This window comes from Dryobates pubescens, chromosome 10 (assembly GCF_014839835.1).
Source record: "Dryobates pubescens isolate bDryPub1 chromosome 10, bDryPub1.pri, whole genome shotgun sequence".
Lineage (NCBI taxonomy): Eukaryota > Metazoa > Chordata > Aves > Piciformes > Picidae > Dryobates > Dryobates pubescens.
In genome coordinates, this window is record NC_071621.1 from 26,649,514 (window position 1) to 26,669,045 (window position 19,532).

At 42.2% G+C, this 19,532-nt stretch overlaps 1 protein-coding gene across 1 annotated transcript in view; it reads left to right on the plus strand.

Annotated features, from left to right (window-relative positions):
• ARHGAP20 (Rho GTPase activating protein 20) overlaps positions 1–19,532 on the plus strand; it is a 70,746-nt gene that overhangs the window by 33,138 nt on the left and 18,076 nt on the right. The window contains exons 3-8 of the mRNA XM_054164747.1: positions 193–363; positions 5,193–5,342; positions 7,318–7,359; positions 8,399–8,483; positions 11,296–11,373; positions 18,537–18,603. Coding sequence (XP_054020722.1) covers positions 193–363; positions 5,193–5,342; positions 7,318–7,359; positions 8,399–8,483; positions 11,296–11,373; positions 18,537–18,603 — 593 coding nt within the window. The remainder of the gene's footprint in view (positions 1–192; positions 364–5,192; positions 5,343–7,317; positions 7,360–8,398; positions 8,484–11,295; positions 11,374–18,536; positions 18,604–19,532) is intronic.

Consider the following 19,532-nt stretch of genomic DNA (forward strand, 5'->3'; position numbering starts at 1 on the left):
AGCAGAGTCCTAAAGAGATTTTTGTGTCAGAATCTGGCTGCTGAATTTCCTTCATTGTGCCTCTCACCTGTCACTGAAGTGTGGTCAAATAAATTGCCTTCTGGCAGTAGGAATGGGAAGTTGCTGCTTGATTCTCACTCACATGTAATCAGCTGATTTGCTTTCCTTTGTTCCCTTTATTTCCTTCTGCAGGGAAGGCTGCTTCTCTCCCATCAGCCCAGAGGCATGTCCGCTTGTGCAGTCGTTCATGTGCCACAACCGAACATTCATCCTGGATGGCCATGTGCAGCTGAAGACAGGTCTGCAAACCCAGGAGCGACATCTTTTCCTCTTCACAGACCTTCTGGTTGTTGCCAAGTCCAAGTGAGTATGGCCCCTCAGGCACATCTCCTACAAAGCAGCCCCTTTTCTTGGTGGAGCATAGCATGGATTTCCATAATGCTTTTTTAGCAGCAAATCTTCCCTAAGTCATAAGGAAGATTTTTATTTGATCAACCACAATTAGGTACCTGACTTCTCCAGGAACCTTTGAAAACCCCATAGGCAGAGGAATTCCCTAGAGCAATTCCAGGACACAACATCAGAAGTATCAGACATTCTTGGATGTATTGGTTGCATTGCATCATCTTCCCTGTTTCGGGAGCACAGTGTCATAGGAAAGACTCCTGGTGCTCAACTGTGTCTGTCACTCTGCCTTCAACTGACTGTTGTGTTTTAGAAAGGTCATCTTCAGTCCTGTGGGGTGTGCATAGCACCAGTGGCTATGTGGCAGAGGAGTTAGGGATCTTAATGCTTACCTGGAAGCTGTTTTGATTCACACCAGTCACAAAAAGATGTATAAAAATGGAGATTGCAGGCATCATTGCAGTGTGCATCTCTGTAGGTTGTGCTGTGCCAAGAGGAGCATGGGGAAGGAGAAGGTGACAGGGAAGGGGAATGGAAAGGGAAAGGGGAAGAGGAAGGGAAGGGAAAGGGAAGCAATGCTGAGCAGTCTGAGTAGTGTTCATGTGTAATCAGGCTTGATGCTGAGCTCTGATTATTCACTCTACCATTCACAATTAAATCAGATTTACAAGCTGTGTCTAGCATGCCAGCTTTTGTGGTTTAAGGCAACTTCAGAGGGTGCTTTCACTTGTTGTTATGGGTTGTGGGAAATAATAATAAAATATCTTGATGCAGCTTCATCCTCTCTTAGGCACCGTGTTTGTGGTTTCACAGGGTGGGTAATATTGATGTGAATCCTGGGCTTTTGCAATGTGTCTTTTTGCTTAAGCAATTGTTTCAGAGGCCTCTGGGAAAAGCCAGACTAAATCTGTGTTTTCTGTAGAAATCTGAGCTGTGGCCATTTGAATCACACATAGTAAACATAACCCTCCTCCCCCCAGCTGAACTCCCTTGCTTGATTTGGTGTGACAACACGGAGGATATTTTGCCCAAAACATATTCCGCTATGGGTGGGTGGTGAATATAAGAACATTTAGGGGAGATCTTGATGTTCTACCAGCAGTAGCAGTAATAGCATTGTTACTGTATTTATTTATGTTTGTGTCTTCACCTCACCAAATTTCAGCTTTAAAATGTTAAATATTTGCAACTTACCTAGATTTCTAGTGTCCTCTTGAAGCCTCTGGGGGAAAACTAGCACCATCCTGCAGCAAACTCACCTGGCCATGAAAGAGTGTCAGAGGTGGTTAAGGCAAGTTGTGCTCTTTGGGATCTTTTACTCTGTCCACTAGCTATTCAGTGGATGTAGTCCACTAGCTTAGCTCCTAAATTGTGGAAGACTAAAGTTGAGAGAGTTGAATCCCTCCCTCCATGGTCAGCATACTGAGCAGAGGCAATGTTAGAACCTGAAGCTGAGCTGCATATTACTGCAGGTTTGGCTGAGTCCCAGAGGGTCTATTTGGATAGGAAAGCACTACACAGTGTAACCGCTCCAAAATCTGATCCCCAGGTAGTAATAACAGTTCTTACAGCATTTGATTTAATGCAGTGAAGAGCCTGCAATGTTTGAAGAAGGTGGAAGAGAACAAATTGTGCTTCTGCATGTGAAAGAAGAGGGAAGGGGGAGGAAGTCTCTGCTAGAAATGGTAAAAATAGTATTTTGAGTGATATTACTTCATGTATTTTAAACAACTAATTGAAATGTTCTCTCTACAGCTGCCCTGTCAGCAATTAAAGCATCAGAGCTGTCACTAATGAATACTACTTAAAAATCAGCATTTTTAAAGCTATCTCACATTAAAATACTGCTGCTGATTCCCAGAGGGTAAACCTGAGTGAGGTGTGTTACTGTGTGGCTGTGTCTGTTGATTGTTGTTGACTTTTTAATAGCTGATGCAGAGTCAAAGCAGCAGGACAGCAGAACAGAATTAATGATACAGTTGAAACTGAGTTCACTTTAGAATTATTCCTTGTAAAGGTGCTAAAATTTTGTAGTACACTTTTGTATTATATAGTTTTTCAGCTTGGGGCATATGAACGCATATGACACCTTAGGTGGAGCTCAGCACGCTACTGGTGTCAGCTCAGCTCCAGGTAGTCAGTCACTATGAGGAGAGCTCAGGTGTTGACTTCATGTGAGAAGCAAATGGGTACAAGTTTTTGCTAAAGAGAGCAACAAGTACCATGTATCCTCTGAGCTTGCTAGGTAAAGTCTGGTACAACACTGAGCTCCTGCTTAAAGGAGCATTGCTCCTATGGAAATTTGTGAGGGATAAGTTCTCTCTACAGCTGCTTTGGACAAGGTGCCTGTAGGTTTGTTTTCTGCTACTTTCTAATATTGTTTTTTTTAAATGTAGACTGTTACCATTTCAGGTCATGTATTAGACCAGCTTACAAAAAATAATACTGTGCTTCTCTCTGCTGCCCTCTCCATGACTACCTTCATGTGAGGACTGAGTCATAAATTAATTGGTTGAAAGAGGTTTTCTCCCTCAACCAGTGCTAAATATTTAAAATGTTATAGTGTTTTCTGTATATTGATTAGATTTCTTACAGAAAGTATGTGTTTTTATTTGACAGGGTAAGTATTTCAAGGGTCAAGGTTTCTCATGTAAGTTTTTGTGTGGGAAGCGCAAAGAAATAGCTTCCTCTTTTTCCTTTGAAACATGTACATGCATATATACACATGAGTCTTAAGGTTATTGTCCCAGCCCAGCTGGACATAGAAATTAATGTTTGGGTGCATACCTGGAATCATGGTAGCAGTCTCACAATAGATCCATTAATGCTTTTGTCAGAGGGTCCTGTTAAGGAGATTAGCAAAACTAGTGAGAAGTTAATCTTCCATCTGTTAACGGCTGCAAGCCACTTACAAAAAGCAAAAGGAGCTAAGTTTATTTGCAGAGGTGGCACGGTCTGAGGTGCATCACTACCCACACCATTGATGGCCCCAGTTTTTCTCTTGATTTCAGTGGAATCTGGATTTGCTTGGTATTTACAATGTAACACTTGCAAGGAGGCTTGCTTCCTTAAAAAAAACCCCAACCATCTCCATGATTTTGTTACTCTTCCCATTTTTCAAATGTTCAGCCATGCTGCTTCCTTAGTCAGCAGTAGTGTATCAATTTCTAGAGGTAATGCTTTGGCATTTAAATGGAAGACCTACGTTTCACAAATGCTGGGAACCCATGGATTGAATAAAGGATATGGCAGATAGAGATAAAATTGTACTTCAGGCTCTTTGGATGTTAATGGAGGCTACTGTTTCAGCACCTCTGGAAACCAGGCCACTTGAATACTGATAATAGCTGAGAGCTGTGGCTAGGCATGGCAAGCAGGGTAAGAATATACATCAAGCATGACTGGAGAACATCTTTGTGCTTCTGCCAACACCCTGCTGACACCTGCTACTGGCACTGTAGATGTCTGTCTTTATGAGCTGTAAATGTTAAAAAAGTGAAGCAGAATGTAAAGTTCACTGTACTGGCTAATAGGAAAAAGAAATAGAGGAGAAAGGGACGGTCAACAGATTGATTTGGTGGAGTCAGACCAGGCATACATTTATTAACATCTATGTTAGGATTCACAGCTTTATTTTTTGGTAGATCCACATTTTCACAGTTCATTCTGTGGCCAGTCAGTTACAGATATTTATGTATTGTTGACAGATCCTTCTTGTTGCACTATAAACTTGTTTGTTGATGAGCACATTTAAACATTCTCCTGTACTCCAAGTCTCTCTTTGACAAGTTAACTAAACATCATGTAGTAAAGAGGGGAATTGTACAGCCAACTAGGAAACACCACGGTCAGCTTAGCTTAGCTGATCATGGTGTCTAGCTTTTAGTTTAAAAAATACATGAACTTGAGGTGGTGTTTTACAGTATTTTATGTCAATCTAATTGAAATGCACCTTTTTGCCAGATGTGATATGGACTGATGGCCACCACTGCGAAGGCTGCTGGGTGATTAGTAGTGCACTACCCCACTACACCTGTTAGCACAGTGTCAGATGGAAACTTCACACTAGTCAGGGTACTGCAAGTTCACCTGTGTCCTCTTGAAAGCTGTAAGGTTCAAGTACTTTCATGTTTCAGACTATATTGGTTCAGTCTGTCCTAAATTGAATACCTTGTAAATGAAACTAATCTCAGAGAAGGTAGTCCATATGTATCAAAGCTCTAAGAAACTGCTTGCCTGGTGTATTTATTTATGGAGCACTAATCACCTGGCACTGCCCCTATCCACATTTGCAAAGCAGTGATGAACTGATACACCTCTTGTGCAAACCTGCCTTGAATTGAGTGGCTGTTGCATAGCTGTAGAGCTGGACTAACTTTGCCAGTACTGGTTGTCACTACTTATACTCACTATAATTGTTGACCCTGGAGCTAAGCAATCCAAATACACTGTAAACTCACCAATACCATTAAAGTCACTGAAAGGAAAGTCCAGCAAAACTGGCAAGCTTTGTCTCATAGTGAAATTTGAAGGGAGCTCTCAACATGGGCAGTTTTCTCCCAAGAAGGGGTATGGCTAGGGATGCTACAAACAACCCATGTTGATCCCATTTAGATGAGAAATTGATATATTTTTATATGCAACCCAAATAAATAATTGTTTTCTTCAGTTAAGGCAGAAGTGCTTCTTCCATCAGCTCCAATGCAAGTGACTGAAGAAAATGAGTTGTTTAACCTGCCTTGCTGTGTTTTCGTGAGTGTGACATACCTCTGAATTTCTGCCAGCAGGTCGCACTCTCATTTCAAACTTAAGTGCCAAGCACGTCTCTGTGAGATGTGGACAGCATTTTGCACAGAAGAAGTCTGTGAAGGCAGCACAGACCCAGAGAGGTCCTTTGTTTTGGGCTGGCCTACCACAAACTGTGTGGCAAACTTCAGGTAAGAACTGAGATATGTTTTACTTACCAAGTTGCTTAAATGTTTTAGGCTGACAGGTAATGAGACTATCAAGGGTTCATTGTGGCACCAGTGAACACAGGAAGCGGGAATGTACTGGGTTTTAAAACAGTTTCTCCTACTGCTGTGAGCAGGTCACTTACCCTCCATGCCCCATCTTCTGTCTCTCTGCAAATATGGCAGTGACACTCACTTATCACTTAAACATTAGAGAAAATATGTGGTTTGGCAAAGCACTGCCAGTGTTGCAGCAGTCTTGCTCAGTTTAAACTCCTTTTTCCTTTTCTTTATCATTATCTTTTTCTTTATCCTTTTCCTTTTTCCCTTTTTTCCTTTTTCCTTTTCCCTTTTCTTTGGTATAACTTGAGAAACAGCTTGGCTAATTAATAGGATGAACAACAAATAGTAAATAGTCAAGCTAATGAAAGGATCAAAGAGATTTTCATAGGATGCTTTTAGACAAAAGATCTTGCATTGGAAGTAGCAGGAAACATACAGTGAAATACTGACCCTGTCCTAGTTCTCTTTTTAATTTAATTATGCCAGAGAAAATGTTCAAAGTTCCTCTTAAACCAGAATCTCTGAATTTTAATGAAGAGAAAGATTTTTGGTCTGTCTTTGCAACATTGACTGTAGGACACACGGGCCATAGAGGTAATTTCAGTGATTAGGCTAATTTTAGTCTCAGCAGGAGGGCTCTGTCATCACTTTGGATAAGGGAGGGCACCGTCCCCCTGAAATCCCAGCTGCTTAGCCACCGTAAATTGTCTGGGTCTTGGAAAATGCATGTTCCTTTTTACCAACAGGGAGCAAAAGCTGATGCATAATTTGTATGTCTCATTGGCTGTATCCAAAGAGAACGCTGCGCACAAACTACTCTCTATTGAGCTGGTTGTGCTGTTTATGTCTTTTTTCTACTTAATAGTCCCAAAACAAAGCTGAAATTTTCTATTGATTTTCAGTTGGACTGTTGCAAAGAAACATGATCTGTGATGTAGAGACAGAACGTGATCCTTTATAGCTATCAGAAAGTAGCTGGGTAAGAAAGCAGTAACTTGAATCAAAACAAAGTCCAAGATTTTGCAGAAGTTAAATTATGCCTGCACAGAAAAATCAGCTGCACAGAAGAATATAAAACACCATGCATTAAGTCTGTAGGGGTATAGCTGACAGAATCGAAGCACCCAAAGTAGAATCATGCATCTCTTCACATCATCATTCAGTAGATCTCTTGTTCCTTAAATGCCTGCTCTTAAAATTTGAAGAATTTGAATTGCAGGAGCAGCAGTGGGAACAGCAATTACTCCATCTGGGGCAGGATTTAAATGAAAAGAAAGCTGAAGCAAAACTAGATTAGATTCCTTGCACTATCCTGTTACTAGCTGCATTTAACTGGGCAGGTTTGTATCCTGGAAAGCTTATAGATGAGATGAAGATAAATGAGATAAGCCTTAGAATGTTCAAAGTTAACCTCTACCAAGTACAATGAGACCAGGTTTCATTGTCTTATGTGTCTGTTGTGATGTGGTTATAAACCAAGTAGTGAATAAGAACAGTGAAAGTGGAAGGAAGTCCTATATACCTGAAAAAAATACCTTTAAACCTTGGAATTAAGTTTGTACTGTAAAGTGACCTCCTTTTCTATTTGAACATTTGTTCAAGAATTCAACCAATTTCCTCCTGCAAAGCTCACTGGTAGAGCTCATCCAGTGGTAAAGCTTTAATTTCTGTGACAAAAGCTAGCAACTGGGACTTTTGACCTCAGTGGCAGGCTTTTCAGTTGCTTTTGGAGGGAAATAGGTGGCTTTTTTCAAATCTAGAAAAAACCTTTTGGTTTTGGTAGGTATTTATGGAAATTGCAACTAAGAAGCAATTCATTCTACCATGGTTTGTACAAGAGCTATTTTGGTGTTAGAATGACAGCTGATTTGTCTCTGTTTTGCTGTGATTCTTGCAGGTCTGCAGAACAAAAGGAAACGTGGCTGTCCTTTTTGCAAAGGTACTTTACTATACAGTCTCTGAAGACCATGAAAAGAGTCCCACTCATGTAGATCAGTAATTCCCAAGCTGTGGTGCTTATGTCATCATGATAGATAAGCTCTTTGAAAGTGGTGTGGAGAAAAAAAGTCCATCTCATATCTTCTCCCTGCAGAACATATGTCACTGTATGTGCCTTTCATGCAATGATCACTATTCAAGGAAGGAAACACTTCCTTGTGCCTGAACTTGGCTCAGCACAAAACTGGAGTGATTCCTGTCGCATATGGTCCCTTCCCTATCCAGCTGTAGGAGCCTCTGTCACCATCACTCATGTGGAGTGTGCAGCTCTTTCCATGGTGATGGCATCTAAGCAAGCCCAGCATATGAACCTCTGTTCTAATCTGTCTGCTGCACATGTCTGGCTGTATTTTTGTCCTTCAAAATGTACCCCAAGCTGAAGAGTCTGGTGAGAGAGCTTGTGTAAATAGAGCTGGTTTATTTCGGTCTATGTTTGGACAGAAAACTACTAGTAGTGGGTTTGTTTTCTGGTCACCTAATTCTATTGGTTGAAATTTGTGTCTTAATCAAATTCCTCAGGATTCCTGGGGTTGTTTAAATCTTCCTTGCTGGGGATGATTTCTAGCTCACTCTTCTCCTGCCCAGTCCTTTGAACTGGTTTGTACAATGGGGTGTCATTCTTTCCGGTTACATCCATCCAGTAACATCCAGTTACATCCCCAGCTATAGCAGTCTGCCTGTAGTGCAGACTGAGGCACCACAAGAAGGGGTAGGTTTAGCTTTATTTTTAAAAAAGCATTTTCTCTGCTGCTCACTCTGATTTCTTCAATGAGCTTTTAACACAACAGGGCATTACCGGGGGGCACAGTCAGCATCCCTTCCTCATAATGCTGAGCGCTTTGCTGTCATCAGAGATCTTTCTACTGCAGTACATCTGCAAACTGCTGCTTATATAGTTGCTTGATTGCTGTTCAAATTTCTGCCTTGCCATTTATGTTTACAATATTAAGAATGTACTTGTTTTGTACTTGTTATGTTAGCCGAATAAGAGAAGAGAAAGAAAAAGACTACCCAAAAAGCATTCCTCTGAAGATAATTGCAAAGGACGTGGGAACTTGTGCATATGTAAGTGCTCTTGGGCTAAATAGGGGTCTAAAGCCATATCACCTGTAAACCCAGTGGATATTGGGAGGGTTCCTTTGGTTTGTAAGCTCCTTCAGGATCCAGCCCCTTTAAGACTTGGCATATGCAGCTCTGAAGTGTTTATTTCCCGTGTTTAACACGAGTTCCATTTTAAAGAGAGTGTCCTTGGTAAGAAGTGCTGGCTCTGGCACACACACTAAAGACCGTACAGTGTGAGGTCTCCAGAAACACCTCCAGCGGAACTTATGCATAAGCATCTTCAGAAATGCCAGTACAATGTACCCTTTTTGGCCTTGCAAAACTGATCTAAACCCACAGCTGCCCTGATTCAATTCTGCAAAGTCACAATGGGTTTTATTGTTTACAACGACTGCAAGTAGCAAAGCTGTGTATATGAACACCCTGAAATTGCCTTAAGCATGTTTTTCTTCAACTAACTGATGCTGGCAAATTTATAGGCCAAAGGTAAATTGGTAAAGAAAGGTCATCCACAGAGTGATTTGCACCTCTTTTACTGAGTTATTTTTAAACCATTTGCACTGTATTCTTGAATGTGGCCAGTTCCCTAGGGATGCCCTAACAGTCAGTGATAAACCATCCATTCTTCCTTTGCTTCTTACACATTTGTCTTTTCAGCTGTGCTTGTAAGATCTGCATTTCACGGACAGAAGCCTAAAGAGCACTTGCAAGGACAGGGGAAATTTTCACAGAATTTAGACCTAACTGGTGGTCTTTGCCACTTGGAATTCTCTGTTGTGTTTGCACAGACTTAATCATAAAGAAGTCTCTCTTTTTTTGAGAAAGTTAGAATAATAATTAGAATTGGTAGAATTGTTAGAATAATAGTTAGAATTGCTGGGTTGCTAAGACAAATGTTAATAAACAGTAACAGTGACTGTGGTTGTTCAAATGCAGAACTACAGATCAAGGCATGTTCAGGTGTCCACAGATCGTACATGCATTCAGGTGTTGCACTCTTGTACCAGGGGGTTTCAGGGGTTTTTAAATGTCTTTTCTTCTTAGATATAGTTAGCTCGTGTGCCAAATACAGTTTCCCAATCCTGACAGTTCTAGAAACTACACACTGTAGTCTAGCTATTATCAGTTCTAAAACAGAGGAGGAACAGTTGGGAACTTTGTGATGCAAATAGTCCTCCTGACAGTGTGGTCCCGGTGCTACAGCAGCTGGAGATGCCCAAGAATGATTTCATTTTTGGAGGGTAGGGAAGGCTGAGCACAAGGCACAAGCAATTTTATTATATTCTAGCCGAGAGCAAAACTTATGCAAATGTGCTGACCTACTCCTGAGAGCCAGATGTCATTGCCTCAGGCTAATGTTAAATTTTTTATGGTATGAGCATCCTGAAGCAAGTTATACAGTATTCTCACTACTTTCCTTTGATTACCATGGCAGCTTATTACCATCAGGGACTTACACAAATGTACAGCTCAGATCTCTTCTAAATGCAGAATATCAGGAGGCTGTTTCACTGGAACATCCTATGGCCAGCATAAAATTGATATGCTACAGGGTAGCAGGGTATAGTAAACTGGTTTGGGACTGGCAATGAACATTTACATGCTGGCTCTGCCACCTTCTTTGGGTTATTGGACAGTTTGCTGCAGTGTGCATGCATTTGTTCTGCCAGAGCTTTAGGCTGGCCATGGACTTGATGCAGTCCAAGAGCTGTGTGGTCTTGTTAAGCAAGCCAAACTAGCACATCTCTAAAGATAGCTTAGAAACTTTTACTTGACATGTGGGAGATGCCTGTCAGCTTGGAAGCGAGGCCAGCGTGGCTGTGACGATTCAAGCAAAAACCACTCTGGTCACAATGTCTCCACTTGATTTTGCCTCTGCAAGGTGATGGCAGCAGGTGCTGCCACATTCTGGCAAGGCTGAGGATGGAGCCATTAATCCTGGTGTGCTTGAAATGCGTTGCCCTGCAGAAGAGCAACCTGTGGTGCTGAATTACAGAGCCCAGCTGTACAGGAGTAATACTGGTGCCAGGCAGCAGGTGCTGAAATCTCACTCTGGAAAGACTTGCTCGTGGAAAATGGCACTTCCACCAACTTAGCATTTGATGGTGGTTGCTGTAGCTATTTAGAAAGTGGTATTTCTGCTGATCCATGCTTTTCCATACTGCTGATCAGGAGATTCTGGAAGATGCTGGAGAGAGAGAGCATTTTAACTGGATGAAAGATTACCAAGAATAAGTGCTTCTGGCACTAAGTTAAATCTAGCTTTGAGAAATCTATATAGAATGTGGCAAAGGATATAGAGATGAACATAATATATGATGTATTATTTTCTGACCAGGGATGTTTTCAGTATAAAAGGGCAGAAATTGTTAACAATTGATATGAGAACCAATTAATCCACTAAAAAAACCTCACTGGAATGCTTCTTTTTTCCTTTTCTTATTTTTAAGGAAACTGGCATGCTTTTAAATTAATCAAACTATTACATTTCCCCTCTCTAGTGTCTAAAGTGCAATTAGTGGCTGTTTCTTTTTTGCACATTTTAATGTGGAGGGCTTGTCTCCAGAAATCATGGCGCTCTCCTATCTGATGGAACTGTTGGGGAAGCAGGGAGCCAATACAGAAAGTGTGTGATCAAACCCTTGGTCTCAGTCAGCTGGATCTTTATCTATATAATATAACTTATCAAGTGAAGTTTTAACTCTCAAAATTTCTAGCAATTAATTATGCTTAATTAAACTTCAGATACTCTTTGCCAACAGACAGTTTTAATGCCCATTTCCCTTTCTCTTTTTTTCTTTTGTTCTTTTCACAGTCAAAAACCCTAAGTGTAACCAATGTTGATACAGCAAATGATGTAATTCTGATGGCCCTGCAGCAGCTGGGAATTAATGTAAGTCTTTGCACCAGTTTTAATAAGTCTTCTTGTAGTCATTTTTAATGAGCCAATGGTTTCTTGCACTTTTTCTAAGTTTTAGGATAAAAACATTAATTAAATAGAGAATGTTTTTCTTAGCTTCTTTCTTTTCTTTGAGAATAAATTCTTTTAGTACTGCTAGATGTGTGACTAAACACACATCTAGCCTGGAGAAGAGGAGGCTCAGAGGAGACCTTATTGCTCTCTACAACTACCTGAAGGGAGGTTGTAGCCAGGAGGGGGTTGGTCTCTTCTCCCAAGCAACCAGCACCAGAACAAGAGGACACAGTCTCAATCTGTGCCAAGAGAAGTTTAGGCTTGAGGTGAGGAGAAAGTTCTTCACAGAAAGAGTTGTTGGCCATTGGAATGGGCTGCCTGGGGAGGTGGTGGAGTCACTCTCCCTGAAGGTGTTCAAGAGGGGATTGGACATGGCACTTGAAGCCATGGTTTAGTTAGTCATGAGGTGTTGGGTGACAGGTTGGACATGATGATCTCTGAGGTCTTTTGCAACCTTATCGATTCTATGATTGAACACTCAAATGGTAACAGATTGAGATTCCTCCTCCTTACCCTTTTCCTGGTAACATAAAACAAAAAATAGGGTAGGGGAAAGGAGAGGGAAATTCCTGAAAGAAATAGTCTGGAATGAGTTTGGAAGTAAAGGAGGTAAATTTTTAAGTATATATCTATCAACAGCAAGGAGGGTTCACAAAGGTAAGGGATAAGGATAAATAAGAAAATATACCAAACCAAGCCTGGATTGCCTTGTATTTCCTGGATGTAAGTGGATTCAGTCCTCTAGAAAGCATGGATGCAGCTTGGAAAAGTAGGCTGTGCTTGGTGCAGGAAGCAGCAGCAGCAGATGATCTCTCTCTTGAGCAGAAGAGGCAAGGAAAGAGAGAGAAGTAAAAGATGTCCACCCTTTTTACAGGCTTGCTGGACCGGAAGGGGGAGTGGAATAGATCAACTTTGACCCAGGGGCCCCCTCTTCCTGGGAGAGGGAAAACCAAGTCTCTCTCTGCCCACCCGGATCAAGTTTCTATTGTCCACCTGGGGGCTGGATTCTGTCAGCCCCCCATCAGGCATAGGTATAACCCAGCACACCTAGAAATTCAGTGTTGCTGAAATGAAGCAAAAGTGCCTTGTTAATATATAGACCTTCAGAGATCATCAAGTGCCTTAAAAGTTTTGACTAATTCTCTTATCCTTGTAAGGGATCCTTTGCATTTGAAGTTGCTTTTAAATCTGTTTCACTGATGCCTAAGAGGAGATATCTTGACACATGAAATGAGAGTCCAACTCAGCTCCTTTTGCATACTTAAGTGTGAAGAGGAAACCTACTGACCTGCTTGTTAGTTGGTTTCAAAACGTGCAAACCTGCATGATCAGCTGTGTCCCTAGATTACAAGTACAAGCACTGCTCTCAAGTGTCCAAATCAGACGCTCTAAATATTCATGGACCTTTAGTGTAATGTGAGATATGAATGTAACTGAGTGATTGCACAGAATCTAAATGCACTCACTGTAACTGAGTGATTGCACAGAATTTAAATGCACTCTATTTAAGCAATTTAAGCAACTGTTTTGGAAAAAGGCTTTTATGGAGCTTTGTGGGATCATTGCATACCAGGTTGGAGGGAGCCTCAAGAATCATCTGGTCCAACCTTCCTTGGCAAAAGCATTTTCTAGACAAGATGGCCTGGCACCCTGTCCAGCTGAATCTCAAAAAGTGTCCAATGCTGGGGAATCCCACTTCACTGGAGAGATTGTTCCAATGGTTGATTGATCTCATTATGAAAATGTTTCCTCTTTCATTAGGAATCTCCCCAGGAGTGACTTGTACCATGTGACTCCCTGTAAAAAGGGCGTCTCCATCTTCTTTGTAACCACCCTTTAACTGCTGGGACATGATGATAAGGTCTCCCCTAAGCCTTCTGTTCTCGAGGCTACACAAATAGAATTCTCTCAGCTTCTTCTCATGTGACAGGCTGTCCAGTCCTTTGATGATCTTTGTGGCCCTTCTCTGGACCCTCTCCATCTCATCCATATCTTTTTTGTGTAGCAGGTACCAAATCTGAAGACAGTCTTCCAGGTGTGGGCTGACAAATGCTGAGTAGAGTGGGATAATGGTTTCTTTAATTCTGCTGGTGTTGCCCTTGTTGATGCAACCCAGAATCCTGTTGGCTTTCTTTGCTGCAGCAGCACACTGTTTACTCATGTTGAGCTTGTTGTGCGCCATGACCCCCAAGTTTCTTTCAACAGAGCTGCTCTCCAGCCAGGCAGATCTCGGTCTGTGCTGCACTTCTGGATTATGTTTTCCCAGGTTACCTCACACGTGTCCTTTTTGAACTTCATCAGGTTCTTGTTAGCCCACACTTCCAGCCTGTCTAGGTCTTCCTGCTGGGTGTCTCTCCCTTCCAAAATGTCCACTTCCCCACTCAGTTTGGTATTATCAACAAACATGGGTAAACTTGATCCCATAATTGAGATCACATATGAAGATATTAAACAGTATTTGGCCCAGTATTGATCCCTGGGGAACCCCACTTCTGACAGGTTGACAGGTTGAAAATTATCTATTTATCTCCACTTTCTGGGTGCAACCTGTCAGCTAGTTCCCCACCCACCACACAGACCACTTGTCTAGACCATAATGCATCAGTTTCTCTAGGAGATGGCAGTGGGGAACTGTATCAAAAGCCTTGGAGAAATCCAGGTAGACAACGTCCATCCTTTCGCCCAGGTTGCTAGGTTACTTTGTCATAGAAGGGGATCAGGTTTGTCAAGCACTATTTGCCCATGGTGAATCTGTGCTTGCTTTTCCCAATCATTTGACTTCATTGGACTTGTGATAGCTCATAGGAGGATTCGTTCCATAACTTTCTAAGGGACTGAAGTAAGGCTGATGGACCTATAATTCCTTGGATCCTTCTTTAAGCCCTTCTTGTAACAAGGGTGACATTAGTTTTCTTCTGGTCTGCAAAGTCCCCAGATCTCCATGACTTCTAAAAGATATGGAGAGCAGTCTCACAACAATGTCAGCCATCTCTCTTGAGCACTCTTGGGTGAGTAATATCTGTGCCCATTGATTTGTAGGGATCAAGCTCGGATAGCAGTTCACATACCCACTCAGTGGGTCTGCCTCTGCATCAACCTGTGTTTTCCTTCCCTGGGGCCCAAGAGTGCTAGTAAAGAGCTTTGAAAGCGTGAGAAAGTTGTAAAGCTTAAAAAAAGTTTGGAAAAGCCTTTATTTACCACCACCCTCTGGGTGTGGCCTGTCAGCCAGTTCCCCACCCGCTCCACAGGCCACTCGTCTAGACTGCAGCGCTTCGGTTGTGATGCAATAGTGCCGGGCAGTGCACCAAGGAGATGCAGCAATTGCTAGCAGACCAAGTACTGCCTCAGCTGGCTCCCTTTGCTCTAAACCAGACGAGGTATGTCTAGTATGCCTCAGGTGTAGTAATGAATCAGTGTTATGCACAAGAACTCTGCCTCCCTTATTCTCTTTCTCTCACTATTTCACGGTATGGTTCCAACTGTCACCAGTGGTCACAGAAGCTGCTGGGTGACAGCTTTTTAACTGGACTGCCAGTCTGATGGTTGGGTCACAAGATTTTTGAAAACATCTTACTCTTGGTGCACGTGTTGATCTTGTTGCATGGAATCTGACAACTCTTCCCTTACCATAGCAGCGAGTGTGAAGTGTCAAGTATGAGCAAAACACCACTCTTGTGCTTCCGGGGGCTTCTGGAGAGCCCCAGCAAAAGTTGGATCTACCTCAGAATTTGCCTTCCCTAGCACTTATTATCCCTAATTTTCAGAGGCTTTTAATGCAGCCAGGGGCCTGTTCTGCTAGCTTGGTATTTCTCAGGCACACAATTTTCTGTTCAGACATTTTCTTGTGGCTTAGACATCCCATTTACCCAGGGCTGGGGCTGTGGCCTGAGCAGCACTCCGTCCAACCTAAGTAGCTCTTGGAGCTGATGGAGGGACTGCAGAGTGAAAGGGATAAGATGCAAGTTAAAATAGGATTTTTACTGCACATTGTCTTTCCTAGTTTGTACCAAATAGCAAGAGACTGTACTGTATTACAACTGCAAGTCTTTATTATGTTGTGTTATAACTGCAAGTCTTTATTACAATGTACTTCATTTTTACCCATGTTATGGCTGTCATTTGCATTTCTTCATTTTGTGTACTGAAAAAAAAACCCCAGGAAAATGGTAGTATTGCAAGAGAGCATTTTGTTTGAGATGAGCAGGAGGAGGAGCTGGTTAGGTTTCAGCTTTGTGTTCTTTTGTATGTGTCACAATCAACCCTTTCCCCCTCTTTACATTTTAATTTTGAGTGGAAAAAGAATGAAAGCTATCTGAAAGATTTAAAATCTTGCCTGCAGAATTTCTTGCCCAAGTAATACACTCAGGTTTTTTTTCACTGCCTCTTCATAGCATAAAACCTTTTTCAACAGAGGGATATTGTGAGATTGGCATTAAAATCAAGCAAGCTAAATAAATTAAGCTATAGCTTGTGTATCAGTCAAACACCCAGCCCCCTCAAAGGATTGTTCTGGCTGTGAGGAAGCTTCTCCTTATTTGCCATCTTGAGGGTTTTTATTTATGTCCAGAGAGAACCACTTGAAAGGAGCTCTATGACTTTTCAATGGCAATTATAAAAACTGCATTTCACACACTGTGTGATTAATGGGGCTATTACTTTGGCTGAGTTCACTCTGGTTTAACACACCAAGGTTTTTCCCTCTGTGGTTTCACTGGTAAAATGACAACTAGTTCATACAAAATGGCATTGATCATCTGTTCCAAATTATCAGAAAGGCAGAAAGAAGAGCCTTGGGTTTCCCAGCTTCATAAGTACACTTGCTGATTTTTCTGGGACAGTCACATTTATACTGACAAATGGCCTCATAAAGCCAGTGGAATACATTATTTGCAGTCAAGAGATGAGCAGTCTGCCTCCTGAAACTGTGCTTACTAGTTCTTCCCCTGATTCTCCTTCCCAGCAACAAACCCTTTCATATATATGTTTAAAAGGAAAAGTAAATACTCCTTGTGCTCCTCAGCTGTATTTATTTGTGCCTGGCTGCTTGCCCTGAGGCATCAGAGATGTCTCCAAAGCCTATTTATTTTCCTTCTGCCCCCTGCTAGCTAACTTAACAGCAGTGGTAATATGGGCCAGAAAGCTCTGTCAGTCAGAGAGCAAACTGCAAAGGCTTTTTTGGGCATATCAGCATTACACTGGGTGTGTACAGCAAGTAGAACGAATCACAGATGGTAGGGGTTGGAAGGGACCTCTGGAGATCACCAAGTCCAAGATTCTCAAGAGATTTAGGGACACTCGATGAAGATCCAGAAAATGCAAGAGAGGTGAACATATTGAAAAATAGATAGGATTGAATTTTAGAGCTGAATAAGTACTGGTATGAGGTATTTGTCATCTTTTATAGCTGAAAACTTCTGGGTTTTAATTATCCTAATTTAGCAATGTCACTGAAAAGGGATTTAAGGTGTAATAGATCACTTTTCCTGCAGTGTATGTATCCACCTTTTGTCCTGAGAGTGGTTTATATTAAAGGTCATTCTTATTTCTGTTGTCTCACCATCCTATCCTGCAATAGTTAATGTTCTCCTTCTTCAGTTAAACTGAAGAATTGTATATTTACACTAAAAGCAGTATTTAGAACCCACTTTCAAATCAGCAGCTTTTCCCAAAGATGTTCACATTTTCCAGTCCTCTGGAAGTTGTCTCTGGTGCAGATTTATCTTCTCCACTGTAAATTGTAACAGAGGACTCATCAGTCTTAAAGCACCATCCAGCGCTCCCAAGTCCTGCCACACAAAAGGGCTGATGGTGGGCCCACAAGGAGATTTTGGGGCAGTGTTCAGTGCCAGGAGCCTCTTGGGTGTCATGATCTTTGAGGTCTCTTCCAATCTTGGTGATTCTGTGTGATCCTTGCCTTGACATCATCAACACAGTCTCAGGCCAAAGATGCACCTGACCTGCTGTCCAGCACAGGGTGCAGGGTGCTGTTGGCTGGTGAGCCTGATCTGCTTACAGGGATTGTAGAGGAGCTGGGGAGATGGTTAAGCAGAGGTCTCAGGTGTGAGAGTGAGGGTGCCTGTGTGCCAGAGCTCATCCCAAAGGTTGCAGTTGTCCTGGTACTTGGGACAGGGCTGGTCACCTTAGCTCACATGAGCTGTCCGCTGTCTGCCCCAGGCTCCACAGCAGGGCCCTGCTTTGTGCTACTTATCTGCAATCACTCTGGGAGGTCAGACCTGTCCTCCTGGGTGCTGGTGGTGAGAAGGTGGACACAGACTTGCTGGGAGCCTGGAGCAGCATCTGGGTCCAGAGGTCCTCTCCATGCTGTGTTCTGTCTCATTTCCAGCCTCTTGGGTGTGGGGAGTCACACGGGCAGAGGACTGACAGCCACATGGCATGGAAGACTGGCATGGCTATCACCTTGATCTGTCCTTAAAAGTAATCCTAAGCCCCAGCAGGCTATTACCTCTGTTCCTCTGCTTCCAGGAGCAGCGAAAGAACTGGGGCAAATTTCCTCTTTTTGCTTCAGAAATGGCAGGCTCCAGACCCTCTCATTGCTCAGAGCTGGACCCTGGTCACACAGACTACATTGAACATGACAGACAGTTCAGAAGCTTTGCTGGTGGCAAATTTAGGCACTGCAAAATTAAAGGGAATTCCTTTGGCACCGCAGACAAGGTGCAGATTATCTTTGGTCTCTTCTCCCAGGCAACCACCAACAGAACAAGAGGACACAGTCTCAAGCTCTGACAGGGGAGGTTTGGGCTGGATGTTAGGAAGAAATTCTTCACAGAAAGAGTGATTGGCTATTGGAATGAGCTGCCCAGGGAGGTGGTGAAGTAACCATCACTGGAAGTGTTTAGGAAGACACTGGATGGAGCACTTGTTGCCATGGTTTAGTTGATTAGATGGTATTGGGTGATAGGTTGGACTTGGTGATCTTGAAGGTCTTTTCCAACATGGTTAATTCTATTCTATTCTATTCTAGTCTATTCTATTCTAGTCTAGTCTAGTCTAGTCTAAGAAAGCTAATACAAACCTGTTCTTAGTGGCTGGCAAACTTATTATTAATATTGGTTTTTTAGGGCTCTGAAAAAGACTACAAGCTGTGGGTGATTTCAGGAAGAGAAGATGCTCCTTACCCTCTCATTGGTAAGTTCCTGACATGGTTTCATTTTTCAACATTCCCCCAGTTTTTAGTGCTGAAGGAAGCAAGAAATAAAGAGAAGACCAAACTGCAGTTTCCTCTTTTCTTTGTTTTGTTTTTCCCATTCTTACTCTTACTTCCCTGTCATGCAAGTTTGTCTATTTGGGGAGCTAGTCAAGTGCTGATCTGTTGTTTTGAAGAGCAATTGTCTGCTTGTGTCACTAAGGGGGTGAAAAAGTTCATTTATCTCTGCCCCAGTTTTGCTGCAAGAGCCTCAGTCTTTCTACAGCCAGTCTCTCCACTCACTCACCTCTTCTCCTGGAGCCAGTTCAGCTTTACCATATTTCTTCCATAGCTTTGTTTGCTCCCCTCCTCAGCAAAACTCAGCAGAGTTTTGAGAAATGTTCTGTTCTTCCACAACTCGAGTTGATTCAAGAGGTCCTTTCCAGTCCTTTATTTGTCTAACTGGCTTGACAGCACCCCTCTGATTAGGAGCAAATTATCACTTACTCACTATCTAAAATGCTTTATAAAACATTTCCTCTCCAGGAATCAACCCAAAGCTCAGAAGTGATTGGAAGGAGTGATTTGATTTTGGCCCGTGATTCACTTGTTATTAAGAGCCTTTCCCTGTAGAAGCCCAGTATTACTTGTGCTATGTAAGAGCTCACAGATGACTAGAACAAGAAAAATGAGTGGATTTTCTCTTTTCCTCCTGCAAATCTAACCCCAGTAAATCTTAACATTCCTTCCTAGAGCAGCCTCAGCTACAAATGCATTGCTGGAGTCAGATCACATTAATATTTATAACATGTCCAATTTCTACACCTTAAACACAGTTCAAACTGTCTTGTCGTTGAAATGTGCCAGACATTGTCTTTCCAGTCATGAGGTGTAGCTTCTTCAGGTAAACTCAGAGGCATGGTTTTAAATA